This window comes from Neltuma alba, unplaced genomic scaffold, assembly GCF_004799145.2.
Source record: "Neltuma alba isolate B1F8T4 unplaced genomic scaffold, ASM479914v2 tig00011541_pilon, whole genome shotgun sequence".
Taxonomy (NCBI): domain Eukaryota; kingdom Viridiplantae; phylum Streptophyta; class Magnoliopsida; order Fabales; family Fabaceae; genus Neltuma; species Neltuma alba.
In genome coordinates, this window is record NW_021636203.1 from 436078 (window position 1) to 456534 (window position 20457).

General features: G+C 35.4%; 4 protein-coding genes across 4 annotated transcripts; 2 read left to right on the forward strand and 2 right to left on the reverse strand.

Moving 5' to 3' along the window:
• Nucleotides 1-1236: 1236 nt before the first annotated feature.
• On the reverse strand, nucleotides 1237-3094 carry LOC114714751 (F-box protein At1g80960-like). The gene is made up of 3 exons (XM_028899517.1): nucleotides 1997-3094; nucleotides 1712-1855; nucleotides 1237-1602 (listed from the first exon to the last, which is right to left on the reverse strand). Exons 1-3 carry the CDS (start codon nucleotides 3092-3094, stop codon nucleotides 1237-1239), a joined length of 1608 nt encoding a protein of 535 aa, XP_028755350.1.
• Nucleotides 3095-6811: 3717 nt separating this feature from the next.
• Nucleotides 6812-8610, reverse strand: LOC114714736 (major pollen allergen Ole e 10-like). Its single transcript, XM_028899504.1, has 4 exons — nucleotides 8460-8610; nucleotides 7912-7946; nucleotides 7374-7608; nucleotides 6812-7090 (listed from the first exon to the last, which is right to left on the reverse strand). Exons 1-4 carry the CDS (start codon nucleotides 8509-8511, stop codon nucleotides 7065-7067), a joined length of 348 nt encoding a protein of 115 aa, XP_028755337.1. The 5' UTR covers nucleotides 8512-8610; the 3' UTR covers nucleotides 6812-7064.
• Nucleotides 8611-9851: 1241 nt separating this feature from the next.
• LOC114714752 (uncharacterized) lies at nucleotides 9852-14101 on the forward strand. Its single transcript, XM_028899518.1, has 8 exons — nucleotides 9852-9966; nucleotides 10457-10540; nucleotides 10637-10925; nucleotides 11025-11339; nucleotides 11525-12195; nucleotides 12266-12353; nucleotides 12439-12577; nucleotides 12710-14101. The coding sequence occupies exons 1-8, from the start codon at nucleotides 9852-9854 to the stop codon at nucleotides 14099-14101; spliced, it is 3093 nt and encodes a 1030-aa protein (XP_028755351.1).
• A 3808-nt stretch (nucleotides 14102-17909) lies between these two features.
• On the forward strand, nucleotides 17910-20179 carry LOC114714753 (aspartic proteinase CDR1-like). Its single transcript, XM_028899519.1, has 3 exons — nucleotides 17910-18411; nucleotides 18483-18854; nucleotides 19782-20179. Exons 1-3 carry the CDS (start codon nucleotides 17910-17912, stop codon nucleotides 20177-20179), a joined length of 1272 nt encoding a protein of 423 aa, XP_028755352.1.
• Nucleotides 20180-20457: the final 278 nt, after the last annotated feature.

Consider the following 20457-nt stretch of genomic DNA (forward strand, 5'->3'; position numbering starts at 1 on the left):
AACAAACACTATTTCTTTGCCTTGCAAATAGGATTAGGGGAGCATACCTATAAAACTGAAAACCTGTGGGCATGATATAATAAATGAGATGAAGTCAATCTTGTCAAATAAAATTCACCTAATAAATCTCATGTAACTAGAGTACAACAATCAATTTAAATCACATATATTCATTGAACTTGCGCAGGTTCATGAACAGATAAAATAGGAGACCCTATATGTAGGCCCATTAATAAATGAAAAATTGAGTCAATCTCCCCACATGTATTGTAATTAAATTTCATTTAATTGCATTAACTATAGCCCCAAATAACAATCTCAATATTGAGGTGCGCTCATAAAATCATTAAATGCATTTATTATAAATGGTTGCCCGGCCCGCATGTATTAGGACTTTGGTCATCCTGCTTTTGCTTTCAATATGAGAATGAAGTTGTTTGGGGATGTTATGAGGAAGGGAGAGAGAGTATTAATTTCAAATATAACATTTAGTAGCTTGAAGAGTTGAATTTCCTTTGTTTAAAACAAATTGGAGGATAAAATGATAGAAAACAAAGAATTTTTTTATTCGTTCTCTTCTTTAATTTTCCCATGCATTTCTTTGGCTTGTATCCCCATTAGCACCTAACTAAGTGTGGGCCGGGGGAGCATCCTGAAGTTTAGCCTGGATTTATAGCAATAGGATCGGATAGATATAAGTGAACTCGACCTCATATCTTAATTCAGAATATTAACATTGAGTACATGGGCCATTTTAAATTATATATCTATCTTCTAGCCCAATTTTATTTAATATATGATTTTTCTCCATGCCAATTAGCCAAATTCATCATGTACACTACTTGACATTTCAATAATATAATTTCCCCTTCTAGTGTGAGTCATCACCATTGATCATACAAACATGCCAAGTGTAAATTCATTATCCACATCGTAATCCATCTCACTCATATCGTATGAACCAAACCCAAAAGGTTAAACCATACTTTGAAGGAGAGAAAAAAAAACAACACTCCAAAGATTCACTAATGATGTTTGATATGAAATGTTATTTTTCCCAATAATCAAGTTATAAGATATGTAGACATAAGCAAACTCGGCCATATATGAATTATGAACGTCCTTGCAAAATAAATTAGTCAACATCAATGCTAAGCATATAAGCAGATAAAAATAAAAAATTGCATAACTATTCACATGACGAACACCACTACTTATTCTTGTAAATATTCCAGTTCAATTCTTGATGAAGAAGCAATTTCTAGACTTGTTCTTGTAAAGTTCATTGAGCTCAATGAGGGCACTTTTGTTTCTTGCAACCTTGACCATGATGGAGAGATTAGCCGAAGCTCTCTGATCTTCCAGAGGCACCAGAAAGCTTACGTCTTTCTTTGAGCTCTTACAAACGATAGTGATTTTCTCCATATTAGAAGCTCTGGTTATGAGGTGCTTCACAAAATCTGCCTCAAGTTGGTTTCCTGCAAATCCCATGATGGACACAAACTTGAGGGTTTGATGAACACAATGGCAAACATCACTTCTCTCCCAAAGCATCGGATAGTGCAGATCACCATTAAAGTCGAGCTTTGAACTTCTGTAAACCTATGGATATATATAATCACTGTTCTTAAGTATCGTGAAAAATTAAGAAATAATTAAACGGGCCCTTTGCCAAAATAAAATAGATAAAAATTAGTGTAATGTCACTTACCGGAGTAATAATTTTCAGAGTTTCCAAATTAACACAGCATCTCAATATGAATGAAAGTGTCTTGTTGGCTCTTTTAATTTTCAAATCCAAGTCAACCATCAAGGATAATAGGGAAGCCCCAAAAACGTAGCTCGTTGGTGTTCCCTAATAAGTAACCCAACGAACAAAAAAAAAAAAAAAAGAAGTCATAATATCATTGTAATAAATATTTATAGATTCAAATTAAACATGAACCAATAGATTCATCATCACAACCCCCAAGAGGTTTTCCTGAAAACAACTTACAGGAGGAATAATAGCTAAAGTCTCCAGAAACTCATGAGTTTTCCGAGCAAAATTTCCTCTGCGAATAACAAGTCCCTCGTGGGATATTGGTTTGTTGTGAGATTGAAACACCCGAAGCCTAGGAGCAATAATCACCAAGCTTGATGATTTTGGACAAGCCAAAGAAGAAAGATCTAAAACGTCGAGACTTGAAGCAGAAACAATAATCTGATATACACACAAAGCCCTAAGCTCCAAGAACTTGAGTTTCACATGGACAATCTTCATGTTCTTGAGCTTAGAACACCCCACAAGGCTAAGACTTTCCAAGTTGTAACACCTTCTAAGAATTGCATCTAGTGTCTCATCTCCCACAAAGACCATCTTCAGTTTCAAGGTTCTGAGATTTAAACAACCCCCAAAAGGTATTGAAGATTCTAGGTAGTAGTTCTCAACCTCAAGTGAAGACAAAGAGGAAAAGATCCCATAAGAACCTAACCCTAGAAAGCGTTGAATCTTTTCTCCTTTCAAGGGTTTACATTCAAGGCTTAGTTCATCGATCGTTGTCTGTCTTTCAAATAAAACAGCCAAGTTAATCTGGATGTCCTTCTGTGGAAAATGCGTGAACTTGCAGCTTTTGAGACCACCTAGGTGCTTATGCAAGAGCAAGAAGACAATTATGTTGTACCTGCGGATTCCTTCATATTTGGGAAGATTAAGGACGTAATGTAATTGAGCAGCAGGTGATGAAATTCGAAGCTGGGTTAAGGGCTTGATCATGTGCTTCACGTTGAAATCAAGATGTGGTGTGTTTTTCCACAGTGATACCCACCTCTTTGAAAGGATACTGCTTCTCACTGCCTCGTCAACTGGAAGAAGAGAGAGGATGGTCAATAGGATATCGTCAGGGAGATTACTGATAAAATCAGAATCTTTGAACTTGGCCTTCTTTTTTGATCCTAACATTTTCTTTTCTCTTCTCTTCTTTTCTTTCCTCTTCACTGTAAAATTAGGGTTGGAGAGAAAACTTATAGAGGAAGGGATTGGAGAGATGCATGTGAGGGAGAGAGGGAAGTTGGTGAGATTCCTGAGCGAGAAATAGCATAGAATGCATTCCATTATCATCCGCTCCAATTGTATGTGCCAACTTCAAACCTTTCCATTCTTACAGAACCATATTTAGAACTTTTATTTTCTTAAACCATGTCGGATTGTATCGTGTACATTCATATATCTTATCATGAAACACTGCGATCCTTTGGTTCAGAAGAATTTGAAATTTTGAATACATTAGTTAAAAACATTAAGAATTAAAATCTAACTAATGGAGTACTACTTTATGGGGAGAGTTGTGGCTGTTTGTTTGGATTCATGAATTGGTGATACTGATCATCAACGACCCGTATACGTATGCGTATGTGTTTGATTGGCCTATTAGAAAAATAATTGTCAAATATCACCAATTCTCTAGTACAGTACAGTGATGATAAACTATGAACTTATGATTGCAACTTTCGGTCCTATGGAGATTCATTGGGAAGCAGGGGCGTTCACGGGGCGAGCCCATTTCAATTAATAGGGAGGGGATGGAATTTTCTTCCCGTCCAATTTTTTTTTTTTTAAGTTTTTTTAAGGGAAAATTATTGTAGAGTTTCACAGAAAACATTTTACTACTAAAAGGTCCCATGAAATAACAAAACAAATCTAAAGTCCCTAGGGACCTAAGTGTGAATAATCTGAAATAATCAATTATGAATTTGCCCTTGATGACTAAAGGAAAAAAATTCACCCATTTGTTTGAATCCCACCCTCCTCTTTTGGCCCTCATCTCCTACTTCGTTGGAATCCTGCAACATGGCTTCTCCACTGTTTTCACCAAGAGTCACGGTCGTCTTGGTCCTCTCATGACAATCAAGGTTTTCCTCAAGAAGCTATTCTCAAGGCTATTTCGGGTTTTTTATTTTATTGTTTTTTGTTGCAATTATTTAATTCATCAGATAGCAATTGATGCTCTGTTTTTCATGAAAATGATAGGTTTTTACTGTCATAACCCCCGTAATGTGATGGTTAAATTTACACTTTATCTATAAGGTTCACAAATATACACTTTAACTATCGTATTACAGGAGTTATGATAGTAAAAACCTGTCATTTTCATTCATTTTCATCAGAAACAGAGCATCAATTGCTATCTGATGAATTGAATAATTGCAACCAAAAACAATAAAATAAAAAAACTTGAAATGGTTTTAAGAACAACTTCTTGAGGAAGACCTTGATTGTCATGAGTGGACCAAGACGATCGCGACTCTTGGTGAGAACAGTAGAGAGGTCATGTTGCAGGATGCTGACGGAATAGGAGATGAGGGCCAAAGGAGGAGGGTGGGATTCAAACATATGGGTGATTTTTTTTTCTTTTTAGTCATTAAAGGCAAATTCATAATTAATCGTTTCAGATTATTCACACTTAGGTCCCTAAGGACTTCAGATTTGTTTTGTTATTTCATGGGACTTTTTAGTAGTAATTAAAATGTTTTTGTGAGACTCTATAGTAATTCTCCCTTTTTTTAACCATCGGACAATTTTTATGTCTTTTTTTATGTTGTAACAAAATTTTCTCCAGTTAAATACAGAGGCAACAAATTAACCTTGAAAATTAAGCCATAACAAAATAGAACCTACAAAGAAAAAACAAGACGACCAGAAATTCGCCCAAATCTTTCAAAAACACTCAAGGATCTTGCAAGATCATCAAGTCGCTGCTCACATCATGAGCCTTTCGCGCGGGATAATATCAACAGAAAGCTATGGTTCCCTCTGAGATAGTGTATAATCTCTAGATCCCAACTGGACAAAACAAAAGATCGTAAATCGGCCATCTCATTTCTCAATTATCTGCTGGCAGAAGATGAAGAATATTCAAAAGAATCTGTATAAATCTTAATACTACCTCCATTCCTAATTATAAAATCTTATTTGTAGATTACAAAAAAAATCTTATAATTAGGACTGGATATAGTATTTTGAAGTTACATTGGAAACCAATCACCCAAACTCCATTATCATCTCTAATTGGGTCTCCACAAGTAACAAAATTTCTAATAGTGGGCTTTGTTCTTTTCTTCTTCTTTTTTTCCTGTCATTCTGGGCAAAGTATAAGTATCATCTTATTAAAGGTAATATTATTTAAGACATTATCACAAATTAAATGTGAGTATTTCTTTTAGTAAAAATTTTAACTGTAATTTGTCACATTGTGATGGAATAGTTTTTTTTTATTAGACTCAATTTTTCCATGGACAATGGTTTTGTTCTTAGAATGATGAAAGTGGACATATCATATAACCCACCAGAAGCCCAAGACCAGGGGACAAAAACAACCCACTTGGTTATCTTTTTTCTTTTTCCTTTTTTTCTAGGTGAGGAGGAGGAGTTCTGTTTCTTAATATAAAAATTAGATAACTAATTTTATAATATTAAGATAGTTAGTTAAGTTAGTTATTTGTAATAAATAGATATTTTTTTTAAAATACCCTTATTAATCATGTGTATTGAAATAATTATTATAATCACCAGAGTTAGTTAGGGAAAAATAGATAAATATTAGATTATGTCCTTAGACTTTTATATTTAAAACTAAATTGAATTTCTAATTAGCTCTTATTAAGAACAAAAGGTAGTACTAGACAACAATACTTCAAAAAGATAAACACACGCTACTTATTATGATTTTTTCCGACGAAATATTTTTATATTAATTCAATTTTTTTTTAAAGAGAAAACTTAATATATTACCTGATTGCTGCAAATGCCTTTATATTACTTTGAAAACACAACCCATATCGGTAACTGTGTCCTAAAATTGTGAAAATTGATGTATCCACTGTTTTTTTTCCCATAGATGTACCCACCGTATTATACTATACCGTATCCGATATACATACCTCACGGTGCTTCTTAGAATTGGAATTCTTTATGCCACGTTTCAACCGGAAAAGAAAAAAGAAAAAAAAAAAACCTTCATATGTTTGTTCATTGTTGCTTTGTGAATTATTCAGCATATGTCTCTTTTGCCACACTTTCTTTTGTAGTCTTTTCATGTGTTCCTCTCTTGCATTTGGATTCTCTCCTAGGCTTCCTCTCCAATCCTTTTTAAATCTCAAGCAAAGTACTGTGCTTTATGAAAACAGTTTTTGAAATTTGAGCCTAAAATATACAAGTGTAGCACAAAAATGTTAAGGGAAAATGAAATTGAAAGGGCCTAATATTATAAACATTTCTCATAAAAAAAGATTATTTATAGTTAAAAACGATAATTTTTAGATCTCTGAAGGGGGAAAAAAAGATCCTTAATTGAAATTAAAAATTTTAACTTTATTTTTTAAGCGCCTTACAATTTTTTTTAGTACTCATCTTTCTATTGCAGTCACAACTTTCAATGAGAGAAATGACACAAGAAACTGAATGGACCCCTTTCCCCTTTTTAATGGTACCCAAACAGGTGCTCCTCCTTGGTGGTTTTTTTTTTTTTTTTTTTTACTACTTATAATTTTAGTTGCATAAACCATTCAACACAGCTTTACGCTGGAGATCTTTGAAAAGAGATAGAGGGAGGCAAGAAAGAACTTAGGATAGGATCATGTGATCCTTGGTTATTGTAATTGTATTAATTTTAATTTAATTGCAAATTTTATTTTTCTTTTGCATTTTTTGTGGATTCCTCCTGCATTATTCTGTTCTTTAATATAAGTTACTTGTAACATATTCTCGCATATCTCTCTCTATTTACAAATTATTGTCATGTCTCTTTTTTTTCCAATAAAAATTAAATAAGAATAAAATTAAAAAGTAATTATTAAATATATTACAATTAGTTACATTTTCAGAGCCAAAATCAGCAAACCTTCAGAGAAACTAGTATATTATTGACAAAGAAAGAAAAGTGCTAAACTTGATTGGATAAGCTATGGGAAATTGAAATATGAACAGGCAGACGCTCGTGATAAAACTCAGTTGAGTACATATTTATAACTATAGCATATGGTAACAACTAAACGCTTAAGCTTGCACTTGTTTGTGATCCCACCTTCTATGCATAAATGCAGTTACCATAACCTGCAATTCCAAGATAACAATGAAAGGCATTAAAATCCCATTTCACAGATATATCCATCCTCCATAAAATCAAGCTAAAGAGATATAAACAGAGTGATGAAACCCAGGCAGGCCTCACCACCCTTGCAATCACTCTCAACAAAATACCCATTGAAACCTAAATGGATCTGGATTCTCCCAACATAAATAGTCATTTAAAGGGATAATGTTGCAATGTATATACATACATACAGAAAGAATTTATATCCAAATCTGAGGAAATGTGTAGGAGCATATAACTTACTTGGATCAGTGATGACCATGAGGCCAGAGCCTCTGAAGTCACAATTCCAGTGGTTTCTTCCCCTGGACTGAAAGTAGAGGTTCATGGCTATGGAGGCACGGTTGATGAGAGTATCAGGTGTGGAACAGGGACACCCTTTTTGCATAATCCGGCAATCAACTTGAGAGCAGGCATAATTGATATTCGCAAGAAGAGTAGCTTGGTCTGATGAAGGCCTTGCCACGCACCAAGTTCTCTGTTATTCCATCATACACACAACACAATCCTCAGCATTACTTACAATAGCATCCTGACTTGGAAAATAGACCCACTTCATCCGGAATTGTGATGAGATCAAGTATCTTTTCTCAACAGAATCCAGCTCTAATGGAAGGAATCGGAAGAAGGACAGAAGAAGGACCTTCTCCCCAACTCAGTTCACATGATCTTTCACAATTCATGTTACGAGATCCAAGATAATTTTTTCTTTTTTTTAAAAAAAAATTGTTTCAATTTTCAGGCAACTTTGTATTTTAATTACAATTAGTCAATTACTTACCAGTCCATTGGCATTGGATGTCATCAGATTCCCCCCTGCAAGTGTGAAAAGAAAAATGACAAATGAGATCAGTCCATGGAAATGTAATAAGACAAGATGAATTCCCAGAATGATTTTAGGACCACTGTAAGGAGCGAAAAAGGAAAAGATCAGTTCTTCGCTTTTTATGGGAAGTCATGATATAATTAAGATGATACAACTCGATGCGATTTCACATATAAACGCAGAATTCGGGAAAAGAATTTCAATTTTGGGATTTAGAATCTGTGAGAATTATGAGATGCCAGCCAGCGTTAGATCCGACAACAAACACTAAATTGAAATCATTTTTGAGCAATGAAGCTCCTCAATTGAAGCAACCTAAACATGTTTTTAAGAAAATGGACTGGCAAAACTAAAGTCAAAAGGGCGAAATTCTGAAGAAAAGTGATCCAATTATTACAACAAACGCATCACAGACTCACAATACACGAACTGATTTCGAAGCCAAGTGGAAAAAAGTAAAGGTACATTGAAAGGCATAAAGGAGTTAACAAAAAGAGTCGAACCTGAGGTGAGAAACAAAAGCAGAATGTAAAAGAGAACGCCGACTTTAGCCATGGTTGAGCTGAATCGACGCAAGTACTGATACTGATGAGTGTTTGATGATTAAAGAGGAGAATGATGAAGAGAGAGAAGAAGTGAGCTAGAGGGGTTGATTGGGGAAAGAGAGAGAGATGGGGAGGATTATAAAGGAATGGAGGAGGAGCTGAAGTTGAAGGGGTCAACATAACGGCTACAATAACAGTAAAAGGAAAACAGAGACGTTGGGGAGGTACGGGATCTCGGGGAAGAAGAAGCAATAAACAAAACGTTCCTGTGAAAAATGGGCCCACGGGAGGAGGCGCGCACGTGATGTGACGTGGGGATCAGTGACGGCGTCGTTTTGCTCCTCTCTTACCCGGTTTCGACTTTTGGTGGTCATCTTGGGCCTTATAATGGGCTTCTGGTGGGTTAAATCAAGACGTGAACCTTTAATAAAAGAGGTGTCTACATTTAGTACTCGACAGTGTCTTAAATAGGATTGTCTTTAATAAGAGAATACTTATGTTTTAGGAAAAAAATTTCATCCTTCTATTTTATAAAAAAAAAAAAAAATTCATCATTCTAAGCACAGCCCACATAACTTGTGAATAACTAATTTTATCATACTCCTCTTATAAAGACTAACTTTGTAGTGAAATTTACACTATAAAGTTAGTCTTGTATTTAGGATCGGAATATCAATATCATCAGTCATTATTTATTCAATATATAAATAAAATACCAATGAGGTTAGGTCTAACAAAAGAACTATCCATAAATCAAGTTTCAAATCCTTATATTTGGGCATTTAGCATTTAGTTCCTGACAATGGATGGAAAGTGCAAGTCAGAAGCTATTTGCTGAAGCATACTCTTTGACAATGGAAACTGAGTAGTCCTCTTAGCATATTTTACAACCTGTCCATCCACGACCAGCAGTGCGGTGCCATGTTAGTCTGCACATTCTGACTTTGCACCTTCATGGACCCCTTCTTGCACTTCATCTTCAACCTTAAGACCCACCTTGCTTTCCCCATTGAGTTGACCTACTAGTGGACATGAGTTCGAGAAGATCGATTTCATGCCTTGATCAGTCACCGTCGTCTTACACGTTGTTCTGATTGGTCACCCGCTCTTGTCGCTGAAAAGTAAAATCCTGATTGCAAATTTCAACGTCTGCTTGTTTCATATGAGTATGCCCTGAATTTTCTTACAATCAGAACAAGCTCTCACTTACCACCCCAATAATAATATTCCTTCATTGTTATCTTGACACAGTCAACGATAGAAACTGTAAATCAGGTATTATTCCTAAACCATCTGATGATCAATCTAGAGGGGGAGAAATTGATTTTCTAGAGAGTTGGTTTGCCTTTAATGGGAATAATAGAAGTTGTGATTCTACTGATATGGCTAAAGGTTCCGGTGGCTGTCCTAAATCAGCCACCCAAGGGCCATGAGTATACTCGCTTGGAACTACCAAGGGCTGGGGGTACCTTTGGCAGTTAAAAGCCTCAAAGAAGAGGTAAAGAAAAATAAACCTCAGATAGTTTTCTTAATGGAAACTAAGAAAAAAGAAAAATATTTGGAGCCTATTAGAAGAGAATGTCACTTTGATGAAAATTGGTATGTCCCCCCCATTGGTAAATCTGGAGGGCTGGCCCTCTGGTGGATTGACTCAGTTGTAATTAACATTTTGAGTAGTTCTAAAAATATAATCCATACTTCTATCTGCTCTACTAAGTGTGATTTACCGAAGCATGTTTCTTTTATTTATAGGCCACCAAAAGAATGTGACCGGCTAAGAGTATGGGACAAGGTGCATAATATAGTGGGAGGTATTACAAACTCTTGGCTCCACTTAGGCGACTTCAATGATCTTCTATCTCAACAGGAGAAACAAGGAGGTAACCTACACACTATCAGAAGAGTGCTTAATTTTCAACAATTTGTCTCTGACTATGAGCTAATGGGTATTGAAGCTAAAGGTGCAAGATTCACTTGGTGTAATCAAAGAATTGGCGGTAACCATGTTAAAGAAAGATTAGATCGTGCTCTCTGTAATGGTGAGTTTAAAGAAGCTTTTCCAAAAGCCCTTGCTTTTCACCTAGAACCTGTTGCCTCTGATCATCATATGCTTCTAGTGGTTCTTTGATATGTAGATATTAGGACTCCAAAAGCCTTCAAATTTGAGGCTGTCTGGGCTTCTCATCCAGAGTTCGTGGATATAATAAAAGATTGTTGGCAGATAGAAGATGTTGAGGGATCTAATGGGGTGGTATCTTTTATTAACTGTCTTAACAGTTGCAGAGTTAAACTTATTAAATGGAGCAAAGAGAAGTTTCCAAACAATAGGAAACTTATTGCCAATTTGATAGCAAAAATTGAAGATCTAAAGGCTGAAGTTTATACAGCTGAATCAAAGTGTAATATTGAGCGTTTGACCTCTGAGTTAGAATCAGTGTGGCAAAGGGAAGAAGTTTATTGGTGGCAAAGAAGTAGATCTAATTGGCTGTAAGCTGGTGATTCAAACACTAAATTCTTCCATAGAACTACTGTGGTTCGAAGGCAATGGAATTTAATTGTTAAGCTGAAAGACAATCTGGATAACTGGATTGAGAAAGAAGATGGAATAGAGAGTTTAATTGCATATTTCTACTCTTCTCTCTTTACCAGCAGCCCCCAAGGCCACTTTGATACAGTCATCTATTACATTCAACCAAGAATCTCAGATTTCCAGAATCAATTGCTAACTCAGCCTATCTCAAAAATAGAGGTGAAAGAGGCTACTTTCCAGCTTGGAGCTTTTAAGGCACCGGCCCTGATGGATTCAATGGTCACTTTTACCATGTTTTCTGGAATGAGGTTAGAGTTTCTCTTCTCAAAATGGCTAGAAGTTTCTTTTAAAATGGTGATTTTGTGGGTCCTTTAAATGAAACAAACTTGATCTTAATACCCAAAGTTGATGTTCCTAAAATGGTCTCTCAATTTAGACCAATTAGCTTATGTAATTTTGCTTATAAAATCATTGCTAAAGTTCTGGCTAATAGACTGAGAGTGGTTTTGGATAGTTGTATTTCTGAGCACCAAAGGGCTTTTGTCCCTAATAGACTTATCCAAGATAACAGTATAATTGTCCATGAAGCATTCTATTATCTGAAAAATAAGAATTTCGGAGATAAATTTGAATTGGCTTTGAAGATGGACATGAATAAAGCCTATGATAGGTTGGAATGGAATTTTATTGAAGAGGTTATGCTAAAGAGGAATTTCTGCTCTAAATGGGTTAACTGGATCATGAATTGTGTTCGTAGTGTAAAGTTTAATATCCAAATGTCAGGGAGAAAGATTGCTTCTGTTATTCCTCAGAGGGGTCTTAGACAGGGAGATCCTCTCTCTCCTTATCTGTTCATTTTGGCTTCTAAAGCTCTTTTCTCTATGATATCCTTCCATTCTAGCCATGGCAACTTATCTGGAATCAACATTACTAAAGGTGGCCCGATGATCACTCATAGTTTGTTTGATGATGATACTATCATCTTTCTAAAGGCTAACTTAGATAATTGTAGCCTATTTATGAAATTGTTGCAGGATTATTGTAATGTTTCGGGACAGAGGGTGAATTATGATAAATCTAGCCTTTTCTTCTCAAAGAACACTCCGAATGAAGTGAGGACTGATATTGTGGAATGTTTGAATATTGCTGAGGTGGACAACCCAGGTAAATACCTAGGTTTACCTATCCTTTGGGGTAAATCTAAAAATGCTGCTTTAGCCTATGTCTGTGATAGGATGGGTAGGAAAGTGCAAGGATGGAGGAAGAAATGCTTATCTTTTGCTGGCCGTGGTAATAAGTGCTATTCCTATACCCAATGTCCTGTTTCAAATTTCCAAAAAAATCTTGTAATGCTTTGGATAGTTTGGTGTCTAATTTCTTTTGGGGTGATGTGGACGGTACTGGTAGAATCCACTGGACATCCTGGAAAGCTTTAACCAAATCTAAAAAGGAAGGAGGATTGGGCTTTAAAGACTTTATGGGTTTCAATAATGCTTTACTTGCCAAAACTGCATGGCGTATTTTGCATAATCCTGACAGTCTCTGGGTTAGATTACTGAAGAGCATTTATTTTCCCAACTCCTCATTCATGAAAGCAATGAAAGGATCCAAGGCCTCATGGGTCTGGGATAGTATTCTTGTAGGGTGTGAATTCTTAAAAGAAAATCTGTGTTGGCAGGTTGGTACTAGGCATTATATTGATGTTTGGAAAGACCCTTGGATTCCTGGTATGAAAAAATTTAAAATGCCACTGGATAATGCTCCTTCTATCAATGAAGATATGGTGGTTGCTCAGCTGATTCAAGATAGACAATGGAATCTTCATGCTATCTCCAATCTAGTGGAAGAATCTGTTCTTAAATGTATTCGTGAGATTCCCCTATCTAGTACCCCTCGAGATGATTCTTTATTATGGGCCCCTGCTAAGAATGGAATTTACAATGTCAGGGCTGGTTACAGATTGAGCCATGCTGCTACTAATGGCAGAATTATGGCTACTCGAGCTTCTGTCTCCAGGAAAGTAGAGCCAAGTATATGGTCAGCTGTATGGAAACTGAAAGTCATTCCAAAAATCAGAAGCTTTATCTGGAGAATCCTTAATAATGCTTTGGCCTCTAAGGATGCTTTATTCAAACGGAAATGTGCCACAAACCCAGTCTGTCCAGTTTGTGGAGATGATACTGAGACTTTAGAACACTTGTTTCTGCTTTGTGAATGGGTTAAAGTTGCTTGGCTTGGTAGTGTTATGGGCCTCAATATTTCCCCTCTGAACATCCAGAATATCTCTTTCTGGCTTGAGCAGTTTCTATTGATGATCGATACTGAGTTAGACTATGGTAAAGCATATATAAGCACTATGCTGTGGTCTATTTGGAAATTACGTTGTAAATGGATTTTTGAACAGGTTCTCCCAAAACCAGAAGAAACCATCGAGATGACTAATCGAACTATGCAAGAATACTGGAATGCAAACTCCCTGCTCCCTAAAGTACCTAGCTATGTGATGCCCAAAGCTTCCTTTAAGTGGAGGAAACCACAAGCTAACTCATTCAAGATAAATTGTGATGGTGCTTTTAATAATTCTAATGGAAGAGCTGGTATAGGAGTTGTTTGTAGAAATTCTGAGGGGTTATTCATTAAAGGCTGGGCTGAGAAAGTAAGTGCTCAATCGGCATTCCAAGCAGAACTCTTAGCTGCTCTAAAGGCTGTCTCTCTAGCAACTCAATGGCAACACTTCCCGGTGATTATTGAAATGGATTGTAAGGATCTTTTCTCTGCTATTACTCAAAAATATTTGCTTCTTTGTCTGTGGCTACTCCAAGGCTTGCTTGCTAAGTTGTTTGCAATGGTGAATGATCGAAGTTCTATTTGCTTCTCTCTCATTCCTCGTGAGGGAAATGCTGCTGCCGATTTCCTGGCTGCTATAGCTTCAAAGGAGTTGGGACCTAACAGTCTAATCTTGGTATCTCCACCTCCTCTAGCTGATATCATTTTTTGTGAAGCCACTGTTGCTAATGAATTCAGTTTTGACCAGCACGTTGAAGAGAATGACAGGGAAGGGACCAGTTGATTTGCTTTTGACCTGTTAGCTTGTCATTTGGTTTCTTTTCCCTTTATCTTTTGTAGTGAACTATTTCTCCTGGCTCGTTTCAGTTAATGTGATTCCTTTGCTGGTAAAAAAAAAAGTCAACGATAGAAACTAGAAGAGATTATACTTAGAAGAAGCAAAATTATACACATATATATTATGTGTGTATTTGTATTTATCACCTCTGTATTGCTTGCATAAACATATATAATATTTTAATTGATTTGGCACCTAGATCATTTTAAGGTAAACGTCAAAATTTATATCCCTGATCCTCTACATTTATGCCTTTGTGTACGTACATACGCACAAGAATTTGATTGTGAATGAGGTCTATACATTTTATCATAACACCTTTAGTTATATTTAAATACACAATATATATATACATTCATTCTTATTTAAATACACCTTTAGGTATATACATTCATTCATGAATGTTAATTAATTAGTTAGGATATTAATTGGATAAAAAACTTTGGTGGTTCTAACTTTTTAGTCATTGAGCAAATAATAACTGGAGTCACACACACACACACACACACACACACACACACACACATACATATATATGCAGTAAGTGACTGAATGGACCATTTGAATGAGGGTACGTGAACATCAAAGGTGAATTTGAATTGAGTTTTCACACAATTAAGTATGCTATATAACAAGAGGAAAAATTGATCTGCAAGTTTTTATAATTTTATCCGGGTTATAATCACGCCTCTATCATTTTTTTCTTTCTTTATATCATGTATTGTTAATTTCATTTGACTTTAATTTTAATCTGGCCTCTATAGTAAAAATCAGGTGAAGCAATAAGAATATGACACAAAAAGAAGTACGAAAACCTGATTAAAATCCTATAGAACTATGTGGACTTGCAGATTGACTCTCTTTTAAGAAAAATCTCTCTCTCTCTCTCTCTCACACACACACACACATACCGGTGACGAAGATTAATGAACATCTTAATGTCTGAAATTGAATCCAAATCTATATAAACCAACTACCTGCTAAATTAATCTCACCAAAATGGCCCCATCTGCTAAACTTAATTATATTCTCCCTTTCAGAATCTTCATCCTTTCAAGTTCTTTCACAATATTCCTCGCCAAGGCAACAAAACTTGGTTTCACAGTCGACCTCATGCACCGTGATTCCCCACTATCTCCATTGTTCGATAAATCCACAACACCATGCCGGAAAATTCACAATGCTCTGCGTCGATCTGCCCAGAGCCTGAGCTACTTCTTCCCCAACAACAACAGTAATATTACTGATGCAGAAACAAACGAAGAAGATGATCCTGAATCTGACAGTGCTGTATTTTGAATAGAATACTTAACGACGTATTCATTGGAAACCCCAGAATTCGAAACTCGTGGGTTTGTTGATTCAGGCAGTGACCTTGTTTGGTTACAGTGTTTGCCATGTGAATCTTGTTACCCACAAGACATTGATAACTTTGATCCATTAAATTCATCTTCTCATGTAAACGTTAGATGTCCTTCCCAACGATGAGAATCTGCGGTACTTTCGGTGTCCAATATCACTTGTGACTCTGATTTTTGCAAATACAAACAAACATATATCGTGATCGGATTTCAGTTTCGATGGGAAGCATTGGTTATAATACACTCACACTCGGGTCTTACAGTGGTGGGAAAGTGAGATTTCCGAGGTTTATGTTTGGATGTGGGTATAACAATAAGGGGAGATTTTCTCGTCAGACTTCTGGCATCGTTGGACTTGGAAGAGGTCTATTACCATTAGTCTCACAGCTCAATTCTTCCATTGAAAGCCGATTCTCGCACTGTTTAGTTCCTTCGCATGAGGCTTATTCTGGCAAACTGAGATTTAGTTAGAAGGCTGTGGCTTCTGGAAATGAAGTTGTTTCTACCCCTTTGCTACCGGGATTTCCCCCAAATCTCGATTACCTTACGTTGGAAGCAATGAGTGTGGGAGACAAAAGAATAGGGTTGACAACAGATGATGATTTAATTCAACATTGAAAAAAATTAACACATAGCTACTTATAATTTTACCTGACTTTTAACCAAAATTTTAAAGTTTGTTTTCCTTCTCTTACTGACTTTTTATGGTTTCTTCAAAGGTATCAGTCCCTTTGTTTATTATATGTTAATTATGGCTGATGTGGATATTGATTAAAGGACATGTAAGTTGCCACAAAATACAAAATAAAAAAGAGATTTTTTAACCCATTGTACCATAAGTTTAGAAGTCAAAGGGTTGTTACTCTCACTAAAAGGAAGGTACTCGATTCCTGAGATGGTCGCAGCACTTTGAAAGACATATCCACAACCAGACAAAGCATATAATTTGGAGCTAATTCCAATGTGGTTAATGCTCTACCGCAGCCAATGACCCAAATGGGTAGTGTGTGATCGACAGGTGACTGCGTTGTGTGTGATTGGCTAGTTTTCCTGCCCTTATTAGCTTATGACTGAGCCCAGTCTCTTGCCTAAAATTTTATCACCAAAAAAGAGATTTTTAAAAAAAATAAAATGATGGAAAAATTATTTATTATCCACAGAATAAGAAATTTATTATGCCCATAATAATATCATTGCACTGTTACATAATCTTTAATTTAGTTATTTGTGATTTTATATAGAAATATGTGACAATTAATCCAGTCGTATGTTGAGAGTCACCTCATTAACTACAAATGTGTTTCTCTTACAAAGGAACAAATCAGATAAAACTACAAGAACTGATCTACAGATTACTTTCCCTTAATATTATTCTTAGGTTTAATAATTTGATAGTGTAGTTTTCCTTGCTGCAGGTTTAGTACTTTAATTTCAAGCTCAGTTCTTTACAACATTAATGTTCATACTAACTACTATATTTTGCTATATGTATATATGGAGTGAAGCAAGGGAATATATTCATAGATTCAGCTGGAACAACAATGACTTTCTTGCCACTAGGTTTGTACGTTGAACTGGAAGCAGAGGTCAAGTGTTGGGCTTGAGATTAAACCGGGCTCAGGACCCGTCCGGTTTTCTAGAGCTGTGCTATGAAGCTAACCGGGTTGAGGATGTCGGAGCTCCGGCCATTACGGTCCATTTTAGAGATGCGGATCTGAAGTTAGAGGCGCCAAGCACGTTCGCAATGACCTTCACCAGAGTCTTGCGTCCTTCAAACCAGCAGATTGTACCAAGCTGATCTGATATCCATATCATAAAGACTTGATTTATCATTAATTACTTATCCTTCTTTATGCCTATTTAGTACTCATTATAATAACCAGCTCGCTCATTGTTGTAATAAAATCTAGACAATTCAAAATCTAATTTGTAAAGTTCAAATTTAAAATTTTTCATATGTGGTTTTTCAATAATAATTTTTTTTGAAAGAAATATGAGTTATAAGATTATTCTTATTTTAAATTCTGCATACCTTAAAATAAAAATTGTTTATTACAAAAATAAATTGAATTCGGTCATTCAAAATTAATATAAATAGTTTAGGTTAAGATGAGCATTTTACACTCATCTTTTGTTCTTTTTAAAAAAAATTATTTTTTTTTCATTTAACCACTAATTGAAAATTTTGAATCAGGATCCTTGAAATCGTATTTGGATGATATATAGCAGCATTTCATTACAGCAACGAACACTATCAGTGCCATAAGCATCGAAAACTGTATCTTCAGTCTTAATTTGAATTTATTCCATAGTTTCTATATAAAACAAAACACCTTGGGGATGTATATATATAGATTATCCTCCCCTCTCAACTATCTCGAAAAGTCGCCACAATGGCCTTATCATCCAAACCCTATACTCTCTCTTTCACAATCTTTATCATCTTCTTTATATTTTACGCCAAGGCAACCAAACTTGGTTTCACAGTGGACCTCATTCACCGTGATTCCCCACTTTCTCCTTTGTTCGATAACTCCACAACACGATTCCAGAAAATTCACAACGCTTTACGTCGATCCACCAAGCGTTTGAATCATTTCTTCCCCGGTAATAACAATAATCCTACTGCACAAACCAACCAAGAAGACGATCCTGTATCTGAACTTACTACCAGTGAAGGTGAATACTTAATGGCATATTCACTAGGAAACCCAGAATTTCAAACTCGGGCTTTCATTGACACAGGCAGTGATCTTCTCTGGTTACAGTGTTTTCCCTGTAAATCTTGTTACCCACAGAACACTCCTAAATTGGAACCCTTACTTTCTTCCACTCATATAAACGTGGATTGCAATTCACAAAGATGCAAATCTGCCGGCGAATCAGTGACCAGACGTTCCTGACTTCCTGTGATGGCTCTAATATGTGCCAATATGAACAAATATATGGAGGTGGGTCTTTTTCAGCGGGAAGTATCAGATCTGACACACTCACACTTGGATCTTCAAGTGGTGGGAAAGTGAAGTTTCCTAGGTTCATATTTGGATGTGGGCATAATAATAGTAAGTTTTCTCGTGGGACTTCTGGTGTTGTTGGTCTTGGAAGAGGTCCGTTATCGTTAGCCTCACAGTTAAGTAATTCCATTGAAGGAAGATTCTCGTACTGTTTGGTTCCTTCGTTTGAGGCTTCTCCTGGTAAACTGAAATTTGGTGAGAATGCTGTCGTTTCTGGATCTGATGTTGTCTCTACTCCTATGGTCTCAAAATCGCCACCAAATTACTATTACCTCACGTTGGAAGCAATGAGCGTGGGAAACAAGAGAATAGGGTTGACACCAGGTAATGATTTAATTTAATATTCTTGCGTTTTGTCTAATGCTAATTTTCATCTTGAATGGGCAAAATTGCATTTGTCCAACTTTAGATTTTACATAAGGATTCATTTTGGTCCTTTTAATTTTAGGAAGTGTTTTTTCTTTCAGATCTTTAATCTTAATATGTTTAGTTTCATTTTATTGACATTAAAATTTCACATCAAGTTTTATTTTAATCTTTTAAATTTAAAAAGTGTATTTTCAATCTATGAATTGTAACGTCATTAATTTTATTTGATAAAAATGTCAATTTAGTATATTCAAATGATGATTCTATAAATAAATGTTGACAAATCATGCTCTAAATTAATTCTTTAATTAATATAATCATTTTTATATATTAAAATTTAAAATTTTTTTAAAGAATAAGATATCTTATTATAAAAATGATTATATTAAAAAATTAAAATTTAGATCATTCTTTATCAACATTCAATTCTAGAGAAACCATTTTCAATTTGTTGTGTTGGCAATTTTTTAGATACTTGGATGAGACTAATGGTACTAAATTATAGGACTAAAAATACATTTTATATACTTAAGGGCTAAATTAAAACTTGTCATAAACTTGGGGAATAAAAAGTATATTATTTTGGAAAAATTTCAATTGTTGACATATTAATATATATAAATGCTAGCAAATCAAATTTAATTTTTTAAAATAACAATGACAACTTTGGCGAGAAAATCATTCTTTGAGACTAATAGCATTAAGGTCAGAGAATTTAAAAGATACTCTATAAAATTTAAGAATCAAACTGAAATATTGTATAAACCTTTTTTTTGAGCTGAGAAATATTGTATAAAGCTAAAAGATGAAATGTAGACTTTTGTCAGTTTAATGCGCTAAATCACTAATGTTTATACTTTGTTGATATATTATACGATGCAGTGGTGGAGGGCAATGTAATCATAGATTCTGGGACAACATTGACATTCTTGCCACAATATTTCTACAACAAATTGGAAGCAGAGGTTTCAGCAGTGATGGACCGGACAGCAAAGCGTGTTAAGGACCCATTTGGTAAGTTAAAGCTTTGTTATGAGACACGAGGGGCTGAGGACATTGGAGCTCCCGCCATTACTGTTCATTTCAAGGGTGCAGATGTGAAGTTATTTGAACTCAACGCATTCATTTTGGTGGAAGAGGAAGTGGAATGCTTTGCTTTTATGGGTGCTTCTTCAGGACCATTTGTTTTTGGGAACTTGGCTCAGTTGAATTGGTTGGTGGGTTATGATCTTGAGGAGGCTCTTGTTTCCTTCAAGCCTGCAGATTGTACCAAGCTCTAATTAAGGATTAGTTATATTATATATTTACCCTTTGAATGAAGGTTTCATATAATCTTGAGAGTCATTAGGAAATGATGAATATGAGAGGAAACCAATTTCGATGTTCATCATAGTGATATAAACACTATGAAACGATGAATATGAGAGGAAACCAATTTCGATGTTCATTGTAGTGATATAAACACTACGATGCTCATTATTGTGGTAAGGTCTGCGCAGTTCTAATTATAGTTGCAATTGTTTATATTTAACATTTTTCATCCAATAGTTCATAAATA